Below are 16,685 nucleotides of genomic sequence, written 5' to 3'. Positions count from 1 at the left end.
TCGAGCGCCGCCATCTCCATCTGCATGCACTCACATTGACATAAACAAAAGCGAGGCTCCCATAGAGAAACACACACACAAACACAAAAGACTTAGAGACACTAGCAGGTATATGGACGCACACATAGAGACCTCTACGCCGAGACATATAGGCAAACATACAGAGACGGCGGCGCGGTCTGTGTGATGCTGCGGCAGAACATTGAGCCATAGAATTGGCTAGGACACAGCGCATGTGGGAGGATATCAACGAGGATTGCTCTATTTATTCTAATTACTCACGCCGCAATTTACTGAGCCGATTGGGCGGACCAGCTGCTGATTATAATATCGCTACCCGAATTTATGCGGTAGTAATCTAAGTAGTGACTTTGAGCTATTCAAGCCTCTGTCCGCCGCTCGCGTATCGTCTTAGCCCAGCCCAGCTCAGCTCTCTCGGTAGCTGAATTCTACAGTTGCTGTTGCTGATAGTGTTACCGCTGCTAGCAATAAGCAGCGCCGCGTGTAGCCACTGTGCCGTAAACGCGTAAATAGCGGGCTTTGTTGATCTTGTTATGGTTCGTGTGTGTTTCGCCAAAAATGTTTTCTATATAATTGGTGTGTTCACAGTGAACTGAGTGTGCCGGTGCCCCCCTCGATGCAATAGAACGTGCCCTATGAAGTAAGTGGAAGTAGACAATGCGGTTTTAAAGAACAGTTTTTATGATTTTCATCTCTACGTTGATGAAACTGCATGTAGCTTCTAATGAAACTGACTGTCGTTCAGAGTCGTGCGTCTGAATGCAGGTGTCCAGTGAATCGTGTTTATAGATTTATTCTGCTGCCGGCTTAATCAAACCTGTTTCTGTGGCCAACTGTTGATAACTTCTCTACGCTGCTGGCACCCCTAAATGAATCGTAGCCTATTGGTGCGCTAGCAAAAACTGGTTTGCCGGACGACCTGCTGCTGCTGCTGGAGAAGTTCAGCTAGTAGCTGTAGTGTAGTGGTGATTCCTGGAGAAGCCTGTCGTGGCGTGTGCCGTGTTGTGTATGATTATTTTCATTTTCTCGATCTTTTGCCCTTTCGTCTTACCGCCTCTATTGGCCAGTTAATTGGTTAATTAGTTAGTTATTATTGTTATTATTATTACTACTACTGTAATTAGTCTCCAATGTGGCCCACATATCTACCTCCGGAGTCGTCACGACCAGGCTCCACACCCTCCCCCTCGGGCCCTCCCCCATCGTTCCATCAGCAGCAGCTGCATCAGTCGCCTCAACATGGTGGCGGCAACGGCGGCAGCGTTGACCAGACGATCGGGCCGCCTGGACAGCAGCAACTGCCGCAGCAGCAGCAGCAACAACAACAGCAACAGCAGCAGCAGCAGCAGCAACAGCAACAACAACAACAACAGCAACCACAACAACAACAGCAACCACAACAACAACAAGCATACGTGGTGAGTGTGAAAAAGTGAGTGGTATATAGGGCTGTGAGTGGCTTGCTCCAACCACAGCATTTATTGTACCAGCAGCAGCAGCAGCAATAGCAATAGTAGTGGGTTTTTGGTGGTGAGAGTGTGACTGGGCAGTGAGTTTCAATGTTCGTGAGCACTAGTTGAATACAACGGCAGGTTGAACGAATTGAGCGAGCTGCCGTTATTGCTATAGTTTTAGCACTAGTTGCTTGGCCTCGCTACTTGCGTTGTAAGCTATGAGTAGTAGCAGGCGTGAAATGGCCATTATTAATGGTCGATGTTTTCCGGTAGAATGAGCCGATTCTACCTAGACCTGTCCATCTTTTACACAGTTTATATGTGTGTATGTGGATGCATGAACTTGTATGCGTTTGATAATGTGTGTGATTCAGACTTGTGGGCATGTCTGTTTGTCGGAACCGTGGCACGCTGTTGATTGGTACCGTAATTGGGTTTAGGGAGTTGTGTGTTTCGTTTTCGACCTGGTTACAACATGTCAACATGAAATTACATCGCGGCGATAAGTAGGACCACCCCACGCGGTGTTCTATTATGTGTGGCCGTTCGTCGATGTCACAGATTCCAAATCAAGATTGAGCTAGCCACGGGGTCACAACTCTACAAGTTACCACGGACTATGCTAGTGACGCACGTCTTCCGCTGTAGTTGGTGCAGTTGATGAACAACTTCGGTTTCCCATGGCACACGTAGTGGATTGCAGCTGAAAAAGTGAGGAAGCTTAAATGCATCTCGCGCAATGAGACATCGGTTCGTGCCGTATGCTGTGGGAGCCTTCGTCGGCTTCGTGGTTGCCTTGCTTATTCGGTTGGAGGCATCGGCTTCACTGAAAGCGTCGCGAAATGAAGCTGAGACAAAATCTCAACGACTTGTCTGCCTGGTGACTCCAACACATGCCCGACCCCAACAGAAAGCTGAACTTACAAGGCTTTCGTATGCTTTTCGATTAGCGGGCCGGGTACACTGGATTGTTGTGGAAGATGCTGAGTCACCGAGCGCGCTGGTGTCACGTCTTCTGGCTGACTCGGGCCTGTCGTACACGCATTTAACAGCGGTTACTCCGGAAAAGTATAAGCTCGGCGCTAATGATCCTAACTGGCTAAAGCCTCGCGGTGTACTCCAGAGGAATGCAGCCCTTCGTTTTCTGCGGTCGCGAGCTGCACAAAGCGGCCTCGTTGATGACGATGCTGTTGTATATTTTGCCGATGACGATAACACTTATGATATCCGTTTGTTCAATGAGATGCGACAAACGAAAAAGGTGTCGGTATGGCCTGTTGGCCTGGCCGGTGGCCTAATGGTCGAACGACCAATCGTTGTTGACGGCCGTGTGAAAAGATTCAATTCGGTTTTCCGGCCTGATCGTCCCTATCCAATTGACATGGCGGCATTCGCTGTAAGTCTCAAACTTATTCGTGAACGTCCAACAGTGCTGTTCTCTCTGAACGTCCAACGTGGATATCAAGAGTCGCATCTATTGACGCAACTACTCACCGGCTGGGAGGAATTAGAGCCGAGAGCAGATAATGGCAATAAAGTTCTTGTGTGGCACACGAGGACAGAGTTGCCGAATTTGACGCCTGAAGCAAAACTGCCGGTTCCCTCCAATAAGGACATTGAGGTGTAGCCGTTTGAAATGATGACGGAACGTTTGATTATCAATATGCGAGTTCGTCCACATACTGAAATTAAGCACGCGTCAAGCTATTGTACAATGAAAAATTGTATCGTAGATACGGATCGTATCAGCGAACGAAATTATTAAAGGCAGCAATCCTAATGGTAACTGATCAGCTTATAAGTATACCAATATGTATGATGATGCTGCCATTCGTTCTGGGAAAATGTGCACATACCTACAACGAATATATAGGGAACGCTTTGCAGAAGCTTACAGCGTATGATACTTCCGTAATGCTCCCGTAATTTCTAGTGTACCGTAGAAAACTAATTAACTACGGTCGTAAATCATAGCGATATCACTTGCTCAATCGGCTCTTAAGTATCAATGAGCTACAGTGTCTCATTAATGCCCATTGCAGTTGCGTACTGCTCGCACGATTCTTGCTACCTGGACGACTCGGTATTACTATGGGGTATTTTCACTGCTGATTGATGAGAATTGCGCAAAATCGGTCTGAAACAGCGCACTAAAGCTGTCGTGGAGCAACCTCATCGATGATTAACGATGCTACGTTTTTGCCATTGCCATTAGAAATCTACTGGACGTAGAGATATTAATTACCTGGTAAACGTGCCGACCCTAACTCTAGGGCAGTCCCAGTATAATACTTTTGCCTCCTATGAATAATGTGATCTGTATGAACGTAAAACTAACCAGCGATATATGCGGTACATACTTAAATCTACAAATCGAATGTTACAAATCGACTCATTGTTCGTTTCCGTTCTGTGTATTAACTGGGTGCCAATAGCGATAGATATTTTGTTTACGATACGTTGAAAGAAGAATGCAATGTACGGAATGAAAAATGCCCCCACAAAATTCGGAGCCCGGTGCGTAAAATAGATGAGTAATGATGGACAACACATGGAGATAAACTGTGGTAAATAAAATAGTGTCTCAAATGCGCCATGGTGAGGGAGGAAGCGTAAGACTTATTCTTTGAATAGTTATTAATTCACAAAAATTTATCGTCCGAATTCTTAACTTTGGCAAACATTTTCAAACTTTGCCGCTGCTTAAAGGACAATAAGATTCTTTATAAGGGTGTAGCGTAATTTATAGGAAAAGGACGATTATTCAGTCAGTAGTTAATTGACCAAAGGAAAATATTACGCAAAAATGCCTTAACAACTCGTTTTTAGATATACACATTTCATATAGATCTGCAGTTCGTTATGGCGACTTTTAGACCGTTTCACAATAAAACAACTGCTAGATGAACCAGATCGCTTATAAACTAGAATCGATAAAATCGTTTCCCTCAATGGGAGTGAAGCCTTTAGCTAGCGTATTGATGCTGAGAAGCTTTAGCCCTGTGCAAGAAATTATTCTACTATAAATGAGACGCCTCGCGTCGCCGTATGTGTGCAGATATTCATATACTATATAGGCCTGCAACTTTTAAAGGATTGAAGTTATTTTTTGTTTCAGTAAAAATATTACAGTTGGATTAATACTCCTACTACATGCCGTTCGCACGTTTCGGTGATCATGTACAGAGTTTAACCGATTTTTTGTCGCTTGCTTGCGTGATAATGGATTTGCGTAAGGAATCGTTGTACAAAAAAATAACGACTTTCCCTTTATTTATACGTGCGTAGTACTGTTCATTAGGACTCTATAAGATGACTAGGATAACTTTATTAGGAAATCAATGCAAATTAAAGAGTTTCTAATATAGTGTTGGGCCATATGCAATTGTAGCGAGCATATTTTACAGTTACAGTTGTATTTGTACATGTGCAGAGCGATACAACGCTAAAACCGCGTATCTTCCTAATACGAGTGAATATTATATTTTTACAATCGTACTCAGCGGCAAGACCATATATGACTACAACACAGTTTCTATAAATGACAATGATGCTATAATATACATTTAGTGATATCGCGGCAATAAAGTATAGTTTCACCTTATTAAAATGGTGGTTTTAAAAAACAAGCATGCGCTGTGTTTTTTTTTCATTCACGCTGCTAAAAATTTCCTAGACATAAGCTGAGAAGAAAAACTCTTTGAAGAAATTGTGAGCACTGAGTCAGTAAACGAAGGGAAACTGACTTTGACTCAAGTGTATATAAACGGTTTATGAATGAAAACAATGTAGCTGTTCAAGATGCCATAACGGTGTAGTCAAAAAGGTGGCCTATGAGAATCTATAGCGCTCAACACGAAGTTAAGAATATCTGTTTTTCAATTCTTATCAAAAAGTTAATTCACCAAGTTTTTTATACTGTAGTGTCTTAACAAGCATTTTTGGATAGACAAGAGAGGAGATTTTCCAACAATATCTAGACACTCACTCAATTTCCTGTAAAACTTTTATGAGCTTTGTGTATTTTAAAACCAGAGTTCGGAGGCTAGTCGTACAATAAGTTGATTTGATTTTCACTTACTGTTCCACATGCAGTCTTGGTGCAAATTGTTGGAAATCGATGCCTTGTTGGTTGAGCAGTTTTAACAGTTAGGTCGTTGCAAGGGCTAACTGGGAGAAGGCTTTTTAATTGGGAAAAAAAAAACAAAATTCAGCTAAGTTTTAATATTATATGAATTAGCCCAGACATATTGGGATGTTTGAAAGAAATTTGATCAAAACATGGTGCCTTCTTGTGAAAACTTGATCTTGCGATAAAACTTGAGAGGCCTTGCCCTAGTTTTAACAAAATCCATATCGGCTTGTGGGAGGTATCGTCGAACAGGCACCCTTTCATTATCGCTCAATGTTTCTTGCCATTTTATTGAGAATAATTCTAACAGTATAACACACACTAGGTGCTAATACATCGGTGATGCCATATAGGCGTATGTATGCCGATGTAAATATACCGTTGCTCATTGTCCAGTATCTTAGGTCTTAGAAAATAGAATATTAATAAACATTTAGGAATTACACATATTATAAAGATATTCAAAGGAGTAGTTTCGTAGCGTAAAATCGAGTATCAATGTATTTGTGAAGCTTCAACTTGCAAGAAGAAAGTCAGACAGGCTAATTGAGCTAAAAGGGAAGCTGGATTGCTTCGGTAGTAGAAACGATAAAACAGATAATCTTTACGTAAAGCTAGCATTAGGTCAAAACTTTGGCTATGTCGCATATCAAATGGTGTGAACAGTATTTTTAATGACACACATCCCTTGTAAATGCAGTAGCCGAATGAGGCAATATTCTCGAATGTCCTTCTTTGTGTCGGTGCTCACTGATATGGCTATCCACTCATTGGAAAACTAGCGACATATAATTACGTGATTGTCTGGTGGGATCACTTCTTCTCGCAACAAGCTTCCATTTAGGTATGTCTTTTAGAGGAACCTTCTTGGCAACGACCAACCAGCTCTGCCTCTGTTTCCAGTTAGTTTACGACGTTGCTGTGTGCTCAATGCCATACGTCTAGAGATGTTTTCGATCGATTCACCATTGGCCACTTTCTCTTTACTTTTTTTTTTTACCAATTTGAGCTTCGTCTGCTAGCATTTAAAACCATATAAACATTGTTCTCATCATCATTTCTAAGACAGCACTGCCCTGTTGAAGTTGCCGGAAACAATCTGTGTTCGATCGACGCAATAAACATTTTCCAAACATTCAGGAGGACTACCATCAAAACCGCATCACACAAAGTTATGAGTTTGAAAGCTTATTTTTAGACAAAATGTGTGCGGTAACATTTAAACTAAGAAAATACCAGCTCGTATTAAAATAGGGTCAGTGAAGTCACTTCAGGAAAGGGACACGTAAAACCCACTTCAATCATAAATGGGTCAGGAAAATCACGTCTGAAAATAATTATGTTTACCTCGAATACATCGAAATAAATTTTTGCCTATTTCGAGCGACGTTAACATGTTTAAACCGAGGGTAACTACCACGATGTGGCATATCATAGGAAAATCTGATAGGGATTTTCTCTGACGTTATTCAATGTTTCACATTAGACGTATGTCACTATTTTTACGCCACTTACGAAGAGATGCCCAAAACAGAAAACTCTGCTATGCGTGCTTGGAATCTGAAGACACTACCAACGCATATCTTGTATTGTAGTCGTTGACGAAATTTATCTGGCCTTTTCAGTTCCTTTTAATTCTAAAGAAAAAAATAATTTGAATATTGGAAGTCCTTACTAAAATACTTCGTCGGTGTTTTCAAAAAGCGTCCAAAGCTATCTGACTGGCTTTAGCTGATGTCCCGAAACATAAATTATGCTTTGGGCCCCTGACCCCTGTCAATTGCTGAACTCACGCGTTTTGCAATCGGCTTACTCGGCTAACTAACGCTTGCACATTTAAGTGTGAATCCTTGTTGTCTATGAGTGTGAAAGCCTTGACGTTTCTCTTAACCTATAACATTTGTGTTTAGCTATTTTCTAGCTACAAATAGCCAATTGCAATGTTGCAAAGTTGTCTTTTAAGCACTTGTCTGTTATAAGTGCTATGCTAATATGGGGTGCACGTTTAGCATTGTTCATTTTTGGCGGGTGATTCAAATAAACTATCCATTTAAAGTGCACATCTCCCAGACCAGCTTTGTGTGACGCTTTTGCCTTATGGATAAAAACTTCATCTGCTGTATGTGTTCTGATCATACGTTGATTTTATACAATGGGAATTGTTTAGACGTACTAAAACGAAATGCGCCCCGAATAATCCAGTGATCTAGCTCGCCCGTTTGGGCTTGCTATAGGAATATAGAATGATTGAAAACTAACGGATTTCTATGGAGAGGGCAACAATCTCTTTTGGATGATAAAATGTAAATAGGCTCCTATAACGCTAAAACAATTTCAAGTACAAGATGACGTTTCGTCCATCTGAATTCAAAATACATAGTGCAATTTCCTATCTACGGCAGTCACATGAATTGCCACACGATACGGGACAATAATCATATAGGCGGGATTTGTACGTTTGTTATTCTCTTTGCTAAACTAATGTTTTTTAGATATGACCATTTGATTTTCGTCTGCAGATGCTGTTACTACCAACAGATGTTACAAGTTTTACATTCGTTTCGGAATATGTTTCACTTATTTGTTACGAAACTATCACTATGGTGATCTGTTAAATAGAACTTTAGCCAGTTTAGGTGGGCAATACACTGACTGTGTCTAAGTTTCTGAAGCTTTTTTGTTTGTTTCAGGATGGTTCACGTCAGATATCTGCAAGTGTCGTCAGTTCGACCAGCAGCGGTTCGTCCAGTGGCAGGGTGAATATGGCCGGAGGTGGTGGCGGAGGAACAGGTGGGGCAGGCGGATCTAGCGGAATGAACCCGGGAGGTCCTGGAGTTTCGGCGGGAGCAGTAGGAGCCCCGACAGAGGAGGACGAATTGACCATTCCACGGGCTGCCATGAACAAAATGCTCAAGGTCGACTTCTATGTGATACTTTTAGATACAATGTTTAAAATGCAAACGTGGCGGAAGAGCAACAATCGAATATAAGTTTACCTTATAGGTAAATGGCAACAATTAATATTCTGAAATGTATCTCTATACCGTATCCTTGTTTTTATTCGTATTGTTTTTAGTATCAGATACATTGATTAAATCTATTTGCATTAACTGTTGACGTTTATCTATAGGAATTACTTCCGAACGTGCGGATTGCCAACGAAAGTCGAGAACTCGTCTTGAACTGCTGTTCCGAATTTATTCACTACATCGCAACGCAAGCAAATGAAATATGCAACCAACACCATAAGAAAACCATCAACGCTGAGCATATTCTAACCGGTATAAACCATTTTATCTTTTTCGGCTTGGCACTTATTCAAGCTAAATGTGTGTTATTTACGTGCTTGTATAAAACAAAAGAGTTTATTTCACTATCCCGTATACACGATTGGATTTTCTCAATAATCACGTCCTCTAACTCACCGTACCGCAATTCCACGTTGACACACGCATGTGACGACAAAATTCGGTCCGTCCTATACTATAGAACATATTGAACTAATAGACGTCTTCAATGACAGGTCGGGATAGTAGTATATCTAGCACTTATAGTGGCTCTAGGTTTAAAACTGTTTCGGTACTTCCTGTATTAGCGGTAAGTTTCGTCAGAGACGAGACAGCTTCATGTTAATCGATAATCTATTATGCTTTTATTGAATATAATAGATCTGATGAATCTCGCCCTATCTAAATAGCCCTTTTAATGAGACCTTTAGATAGGGCGAGATTGCAGCTAATAATAAATAAGAAGCCGGAATACAGAAATACGGATCGCTCGCAAACTAGTTCGTGCGGCCTATTGTGGCTGCCTCATTGTGGCTAACTAGCCAGAGCGCCTTCATAAGAATATAGATCATAAAATATATTGGTTATCAATTGATTGGACCTATCTATCTGATCTAATCTGCATAACGCACTAAGACACTTAAGTTGGTTTTTTTTTTATTGAAGATTCGTCTACGCTGTTAGAATAACGTACAAAAAGTCCGTTTGTAAATATTCAACGTCAAACCGTGTTTTATTTAGATTATAGAGATAAGTAATACTTGATTATGAAAGTCCTCTGATCTTTAAATCAACCTCGTTGTCACTTAAGTGTTTTACTACAATGACAATTACTTTTCTTCTCTTGGCTGTAGCCCTTGAAAAGCTTGGCTTCAAGGAATATTGTGACGACGCTCAGCGGGTATTTGCCGATTGTAAAGAGGTGGCAGCAAAAAGACGCAAACAAAGTTCACGTCTCGAACACCTTGGGGTCCCAGAGGAAGAACTACTTCGACAGCAGCAAGAGCTCTTTGCGAAAGTTAGTTCATTCAAGTTTATTTTGAAGAACATACAATCGAAGGCGCTTGATCTACAAAAAATTTCATTACATCCTAACGTCGCCTTGCTTCGTTATCCCACGCGATGATTTTTCATAAAAGGTAGAAAATCCCATCTTTTTAACCTTCGTTGATTTTTTGTCGCTGTCAATATTGCAGGCTCGACAAGAACAGGCCGAACAACAGCAGCAGGACTGGGCGAGCATTCAACAAGCTGCCGTTACGGGCCTGCCTATAGCACCGGACAGTGATGAAGATGAATACTAATCGTACGGCGCTTGGTGGTTGTAGCCGTAATAGATGGATATGGAAGAATCATCATTCACAGCAACAATAGAACGATAATTTTTTACGAACACCCTAAAATTGGAACGAAAAACCGTAGATAACGACGGGGATATATAGCTGTTTCGGATTAATCTGGTGCACGGAAATAACAGAACGACCTCGGCTACTTCCTGTAAAAACATGCGCTATTCCTGCCAGTTAGATTATTGCGTGGGCTCACACACATGTAGACGACGTCATAGTACCTACAACGAAACGAACTCTGTGGGCATTTTCGTCAAAGAGCGTGGATTGGGGTTTATTTGATTCATTCATATGTATACTGTCGATTTGTGTTGCCTGTTGTTGTTGTTGTTGATGTTGTGAAGGACCAAACTCTCGAGAAGCGACCTTAGGTGAGATGCAAAGATAGCAAGTATCGAATTATGACTACTATGAACAATGGAATCTAAGCCAAGGTTCCCTAAATCGCGGTTTAGCATTATGGGAAATAACTGGTGGTAAAAAGACACAAACAACACCCAGAAAAATCTGCCTGTACAGTAGCGGTGAGCAAGCGAAACGTGCGAATAAATCGAACGCAAAGGATGAGTAAATACACTTGTTTAGATTCGTACCGTAACTTGTACCAAGGAGCCAGGGTAGGATAAATATATCTGAGCATAAAACCATCTAATAATGAAGGAAAGATCTGTTCTATGAAACCTACCATTTGTGTTGTGACGACGCAATGTGGTAAAGTCGCACACTTTACTCATATCTGTTATTAAGCGAGGATAGAATTGACGAAAAGTGAAAACATAGGGCGTGCCAATGACTTTTAAAAACGCGGCTGGCGTATAGTGCACCTCCCGCGTTGAACTGTGCGTCAGGCTGTTGTACATGGCTATGTGTATAAAACGTACGTTCGGTTCAAACTGTCATTAATGCAACTACGTCTCGTTAATTGTCTCGTTAATGTTTTTTATGATATTATATTTTTTCCATTTGAACAGCATTGCCAATTGTATATACACACACATTTACTGAGGATAAAGTCGACACTGGGATAGAAAGTGACACAAGTAAAGCAGTTGCGTTTAGGGCGGGTAGTCTCAAATATGTTGAATTTAGTCAGCTAAAAATATTTCATTGGGGTGACATAGCATTTTGCTAGCCCAGTCGGACGTATAGCTTTTGAGTTAGCCGAATGCCCCTATTTAATGATAGCGAGCGTATCCGTTGTGTTTAGCATTTTTGGGGCATACATAGAGTATGCAACCAGTTATCGGGGTCACATACGCAAGGCAATCATGAATGACTTTCTGGATATTGTTAGCGAGACGAAAAAAAACGTTAAATGGGCAAGGAGCGAGTGAAAGATCTTTGTACAACAATGACATAGTAACTATATAAAAGTAAATAAAATAAAACAGAACTTTAACATGGTCGATTTAAGATTATTGTGCGCTACGTGTCGTCCTTACTGTTATCATTATTATCAAGAGTCATTATTATTGTATTTTTTTTCCAACACAAATACTCAAATATGTGAATTTTAGAGTATTAAGAAAAAGTCATCTGAAATTAGTTGTCCATCGAAATTGACTGATGTCCTTAATGAAACTGTTGTACTTAACGCTTGCAGTCGTCAGAGCAATTGGCTTGACTTGACCTTGAAAATATACCCTAACCTTCTGCGCTTGTCTTCATTCTCGAAAATTCGGTTTTTATCTATTAAGATTACTAACTTGCAGTTGTCCGAGCTCGCAACAGCACACAGGCACACTTTGTTTTGTGCTGAGAGCCGTCTGAAGCAAAGCGTAAGTACTGAACATAAAACATTCAACCTAGGCTCTAACGTAATTTACGTAAAGGTAATTTAAAACAACCTTTCCTGCTGATCGGGGTTTTCTCAGGATGCTGTGTTTCTCCAAAACAGATAAAAGTCCTGACGTAAAGCCACAAGTTTTCGTCTAAACTAAGGTCATCGTAATCCTTCTACCGTAATTTATCTCTAAGAACTTCGATATATCTGCTGCCGCTAAAACTTATGCAAGTACAGTGGCCTCTAATGATAGTAGTAGTATAATATTTTAGATTTAGCCGAGATGAAAGTTTCACAGGTACAGTATCACCGTTGCATTGTTGGAACTTAGGAAAATACATGGCAATAAATATGTGCTGCCATGCTGTGTGTTTCCTACTTTCAGTTAGTTGATCCGTGATTCTCGCGAGACTACGTTGGTTTTTGATAGGACAAACTGTAGCATATTGAAGGTACCATTTTCTATAGTTGGTTTTTATACTTGGTGGGTGCATAAGGTCAAAAACGTTATACTTCATAAAATTAATGGACAAGACTTTCGTAGGATGTTTTTCTGGGTGGTTCTATTCGACATCTGAAAGTAGCCCTGAAATGTAGCACTTGGACGTGAATAGTCTTTTACCGAGTACACATGGATTTCATTAAGTTTAGAAACCAAAATTTGAGTTAAATGGTGTCTCCATTGATGGTTGTAGTTAGAGTAAAAAAAAAACCATAGTCCATTTTAGGAGAGAACAAAATAATCTTAGAAGCATTTCGATTTTTGTTTAGAAAACATTTACATAGATCATTTATGTAGCCGAGCAGTCTATCCCACAATGTACATATATCTATATGTGATTCATCTACTACACATTTAAAACGCACAACCAATGCAGCAGATACTGTTTAACATTTGTTATTTGAAACAAATCAAATAAATTACTATTTTTGTTTGTTCATATAAAGCGATGAAATATAAAGACGTAAAAGTTTGATTTCGTTGACAAAAAAATATAAATTGGTTTTTCTCCACACTTGAATTGACGTTCGGCAAATATCTGGGTGATGCTGTGTACTTTATGTCATCTATACGATGTCTAATAGATATGGGTAAATCGACTCAGATTCAGGCCGGCTTCTATAAACGCAGTTCCTTCTACTTTTAAAACTCGGTATGTTGTCCTGCATCAGATCCTTTTACGATTTTCTTTTTCACAATCCAGCTGCTTAGATTCGTTAGCTGAGATGCGCGTCGTCCTTCAACGACCGTGTCACGAAACTATAGGAACTCATAATAGACCTTTTTTTTCTCGTATTTCATCAGACACATAAAGGATGTTTACTTCCGTAAGTCTCCCACTTGTCCGGCAACGATTCATGATGTGTTGCGCTTTTAGTTGCAGCAAAATATGCGCATATTATCGGCAGTAACAGTCTGACATTCTGCGATTTAAAGAGGCTGATAAACGGAGTACAATGCAATACATATGTTTTTGTTCAGTTTATGGGGTACTCACCTCCTTGCCTTGCCTTTCCCGAAGCGCACAAGCCATTGAGACAGTTGGATGAGTTATTCGCGACAGATTAACGATCTCCAAAAATTTTCGGCTAAGCATGTCTGAAGTTTTTAATTTTCGAACGTGGTTAGTGAACATTAACCCAGGGTAAAGTTCTCTTTGTAAAATCAATCGTCAACAGTCGCAACACACCCTGAACAATTGCTTAAAGTAAAATTTATGTTTTCTGCCTGTGTAGTATCCATTTATATTTGAGAAGTGAACAACGTACAATGCCTTGATATACTTCAGTTTTTACGTCTGGTGTTAATTAGCGTTTAAACGTTGTCTCAGACGGCTTGCCTGCTTCAGTATATAATGAAGGGTATGTACCGGTTTTAAATATAGATAACCTCACTTGTTCCTCAGTCCGATAGGCTAGCACATTATAACTAGACCATCCCGAGAACTGTGCGCAATGCTTTAAATAACACTGGTCAAATCCTGATTAAATATCTCTATTTTCGCCATGAATGCCACATAGTTAAACTGGCCTAAAACACACAAAATTCTATTGTAGCATGAAGTAAGCCAGACTTCAGATTGGTAAAGCGCAATTATTGAGATAGTCAAGGTTTTAAACTGATCATTTATTTCCCTACCTAATGTACCACGCCAGAGCGGCTTTTTCTATTCAACATTCAAGAATCTGCTTCATGCAACTATTTGCCAGTTACGAAACGTACAACTCTATGGAAGAGCTGACTTTTTTAGTGCTGATGCTGTTTATACACTTCGACATAAAAATATAGTTCTAACCTTTGCCGCAGTAATATAGAAGGCCATTAGCGATACATCTAGTGCAATAAGAATCGTTTGGAAACAATGAACCTTCTCTAAACGTGTTCAAATTCATATGATATAAAAAACAACTTCATTTCTATAATTGTTGCTTTATTATAAATTAACGCAGTATATTTTTTACTTAAACACTTGCAAATTTTGTTGAGCATGATCTCAAGTCTATTGAAAAAAGGCTTCCACTACAGTTACGAATAACGCCTTACGTATACTGAGATATGCACCGACTCAGGTGTAGAATAAAATTTTCAAAAAATAAACCCTTTCCATGTCAGTATCATTAATCATGACTCGACAGTGTTTTTGCAGAAGATTAAGAGTCCCTTTGGATAATTGCATCATTCCGAGGCTCGACTGCCGCGATAGTTAAAATCATAGGTTTTAATTAGTACAGTCAGAAGTGTAATTTTCAATTGAAATTCTCGTTTGGCGTCTGCTGTTAACATGGTCTAGTTATATTTATATTGTATATACCCAATTCAATATATATACGTCGAACTTGATTTAATTGTTTGCAACCTGTTACCAAAAATTTAATGAATACTTGTTTGCAAATCGATGCGGCAATGAAAAGACAGCAAGCATTGGACTCACAGGCACATCAACGAAGGTATCGCTTCTCGGCCTTTTGGCTAAGATCAAAGTGTAGTATCTGTTCTTATCAGCTTAATATCTGATACGGGGGACATTGTCCCCCAAGATATTAAACTATTTTTTGAAAGAGGGCTGAGTGCTCGGAGCTGGCTCCACCTCAACCACGGGTTGGCCTGGTATAGCACTATTTCCAGGGTCGGCCCACCTCTATGAAATCCCAAAAGTATAAACATTGTAGATAATAACTACTTGCTTTCTGCGAATGTTAGAAATGGAGGTAGTACTATATCACACGAACTTGCGGGTGAGGTGGCGCAAGTCCCGACTTGCATTTTGTATGTCGTCTCCCATTGCAGACTGCCGATTGTGTCTGCTAACAAGAGTCTACTGAACCTAAACCTGTCGAGTTTTACGTCCGGCACTGCCATTAATTATTCCGACAGACGGTTGGCTACCAATACGAAACGGGACGTATCTTTGTCCGCATCCGAATCTAGACCACCACGTGTTTTAAATTAACTGAAAAGTATGTTAGCCAGTAATCTATTATGGGAATAGATATATCAACCTACTATGCATTGATGTTCATCGTATGATTACTGCTTAGTCGATTTTGTCACGTTAAATGTGTGGGTTTTGTGCACAGTGAAAGACGTTTGATAGCGGTTTTTTGAGTCAAACTTACTCGCACTAGTAAAGATGGGTAAGTGAAAACTATTTCTCTCTATGAAAAATCTGTGGAAGGCTTGGCCACGTGGCCCCCCTAAAAAACAGTGCTAACCTTTGTTTATTAAGTTGCTAGACATGTGATGTGAGGGTCGAAGCCAGGTATAGACATGCTTCAGTCGTCCAAATCACGTGTTATTTCATTAACTTAATTTGCAAGTAAAAGGTTAGGATTCTTGAAAAAAGAATAGTCGCATGCACAAGATTCGGGCAAAGAATGGGGAAGTAATAGAAATATTGGAAAATTATTTGTCTAAGCGTTGAAGTAGCCGAGAGTCAATATATGCACCGAAAGAATATTGTCGACAGCCTGTTTAAGTACACTTTGTTCGGGATGTATGCGAAAAATGCCGTCGTGATACGCCGTTATTAAGAATCGAAACATGTGAGAAATTTGGCATTAATTTGGGACTTCAGACGAGACCTCACGCGCATGCGCCCAGCCACCACGGTGATTAATTTTTGAGAACTTTTCTAAAATTTTGTTACAAAGTAATACAACATTGACAGTAATAGAATATTTATAAATCGTCCAAAAACCTATTTTATATATTAGTTAAAGAATATATATTCTGAATAAAGACGCTGCTAATAAAAATTAACTGCTATGGACAAGCCAGACTTTCAAACAATGGCCTCCTACTGTTTTCTATGATTGTGAAAATGCGTTTTTATCTGTGAAAATCAGAGTCACACAAAATATATTTTTCCATAGGCATCTCTCCCGTTTACTTAGATTCATTGTTATCAATTATTCGCAAACATTACCACAGATTATTCAAGCTACATTCAAATTTCAGCTATGCCCAGGCGCATTCGGTATCAAGTAATGATGTATCGTATTTTCACTGAATGACTTCGTAAGCAAAATGGAATGTAGCTCTCTTTTACGATGCTGCCTATTCCTGTATTTGGCAAAGCAATAAGCGTCAAATGTTTTATAAAAGGTTTGTTTTATCTTCGGTCTACTTTTTTTTTTTATGTCAGTTTATATATATAT

The 16,685-nt window shown here is 39.9% G+C and overlaps 2 protein-coding genes and 1 non-coding gene across 5 annotated transcripts; all 3 read left to right on the top strand.

Annotated features, from left to right (window-relative positions):
* The first annotated feature begins 27 nt into the window (after nucleotides 1–27).
* On the top strand, nucleotides 28–11,666 carry LOC111248340 (protein Dr1-like). Of its 3 annotated transcripts, none has more exons than XM_086978093.1 (6): nucleotides 29–661; nucleotides 1,146–1,439; nucleotides 8,298–8,522; nucleotides 8,738–8,888; nucleotides 9,749–9,912; nucleotides 10,091–11,666. In XM_086978093.1, exons 2-6 carry the CDS (start codon nucleotides 1,152–1,154, stop codon nucleotides 10,196–10,198), a joined length of 936 nt encoding a protein of 311 aa, XP_086834219.1. In that variant the 5' UTR covers nucleotides 29–661; nucleotides 1,146–1,151; the 3' UTR covers nucleotides 10,199–11,666. The 3 variants fall into 3 exon arrangements, with proteins under 3 accessions (XP_022656285.1, XP_086834219.1, XP_086834218.1); XM_086978092.1 differs by having other exon boundaries at nucleotides 767–1,439; XM_022800550.2 differs by lacking the exon at nucleotides 1,146–1,439 and having other exon boundaries at nucleotides 28–661.
* On the top strand, nucleotides 1,577–5,107 carry LOC111248336 (galactosylgalactosylxylosylprotein 3-beta-glucuronosyltransferase 3-like). Its single transcript, XM_022800510.2, has one exon. The coding sequence runs from the start codon at nucleotides 2,215–2,217 to the stop codon at nucleotides 3,100–3,102; it is 888 nt and encodes a 295-aa protein (XP_022656245.1). The 5' UTR covers nucleotides 1,577–2,214; the 3' UTR covers nucleotides 3,103–5,107.
* Nucleotides 11,667–14,977: 3,311 nt separating the features above from the next.
* Nucleotides 14,978–15,169, top strand: LOC147758996 (U2 spliceosomal RNA). Its single transcript, XR_015319844.1, has one exon. It is a non-coding gene; the product is annotated as a U2 spliceosomal RNA (small nuclear RNA).
* Nucleotides 15,170–16,685: the final 1,516 nt, after the last annotated feature.

Source organism: Varroa destructor, unplaced genomic scaffold (assembly GCF_002443255.2).
Source record: "Varroa destructor unplaced genomic scaffold, Vdes_3.0 BEIS01000001.1, whole genome shotgun sequence".
NCBI lineage: Eukaryota > Metazoa > Arthropoda > Arachnida > Mesostigmata > Varroidae > Varroa > Varroa destructor.
The sequence above is the reverse complement of the archived record's forward strand: the minus strand, read 5'-3'. Positions and strand labels throughout refer to the sequence as shown.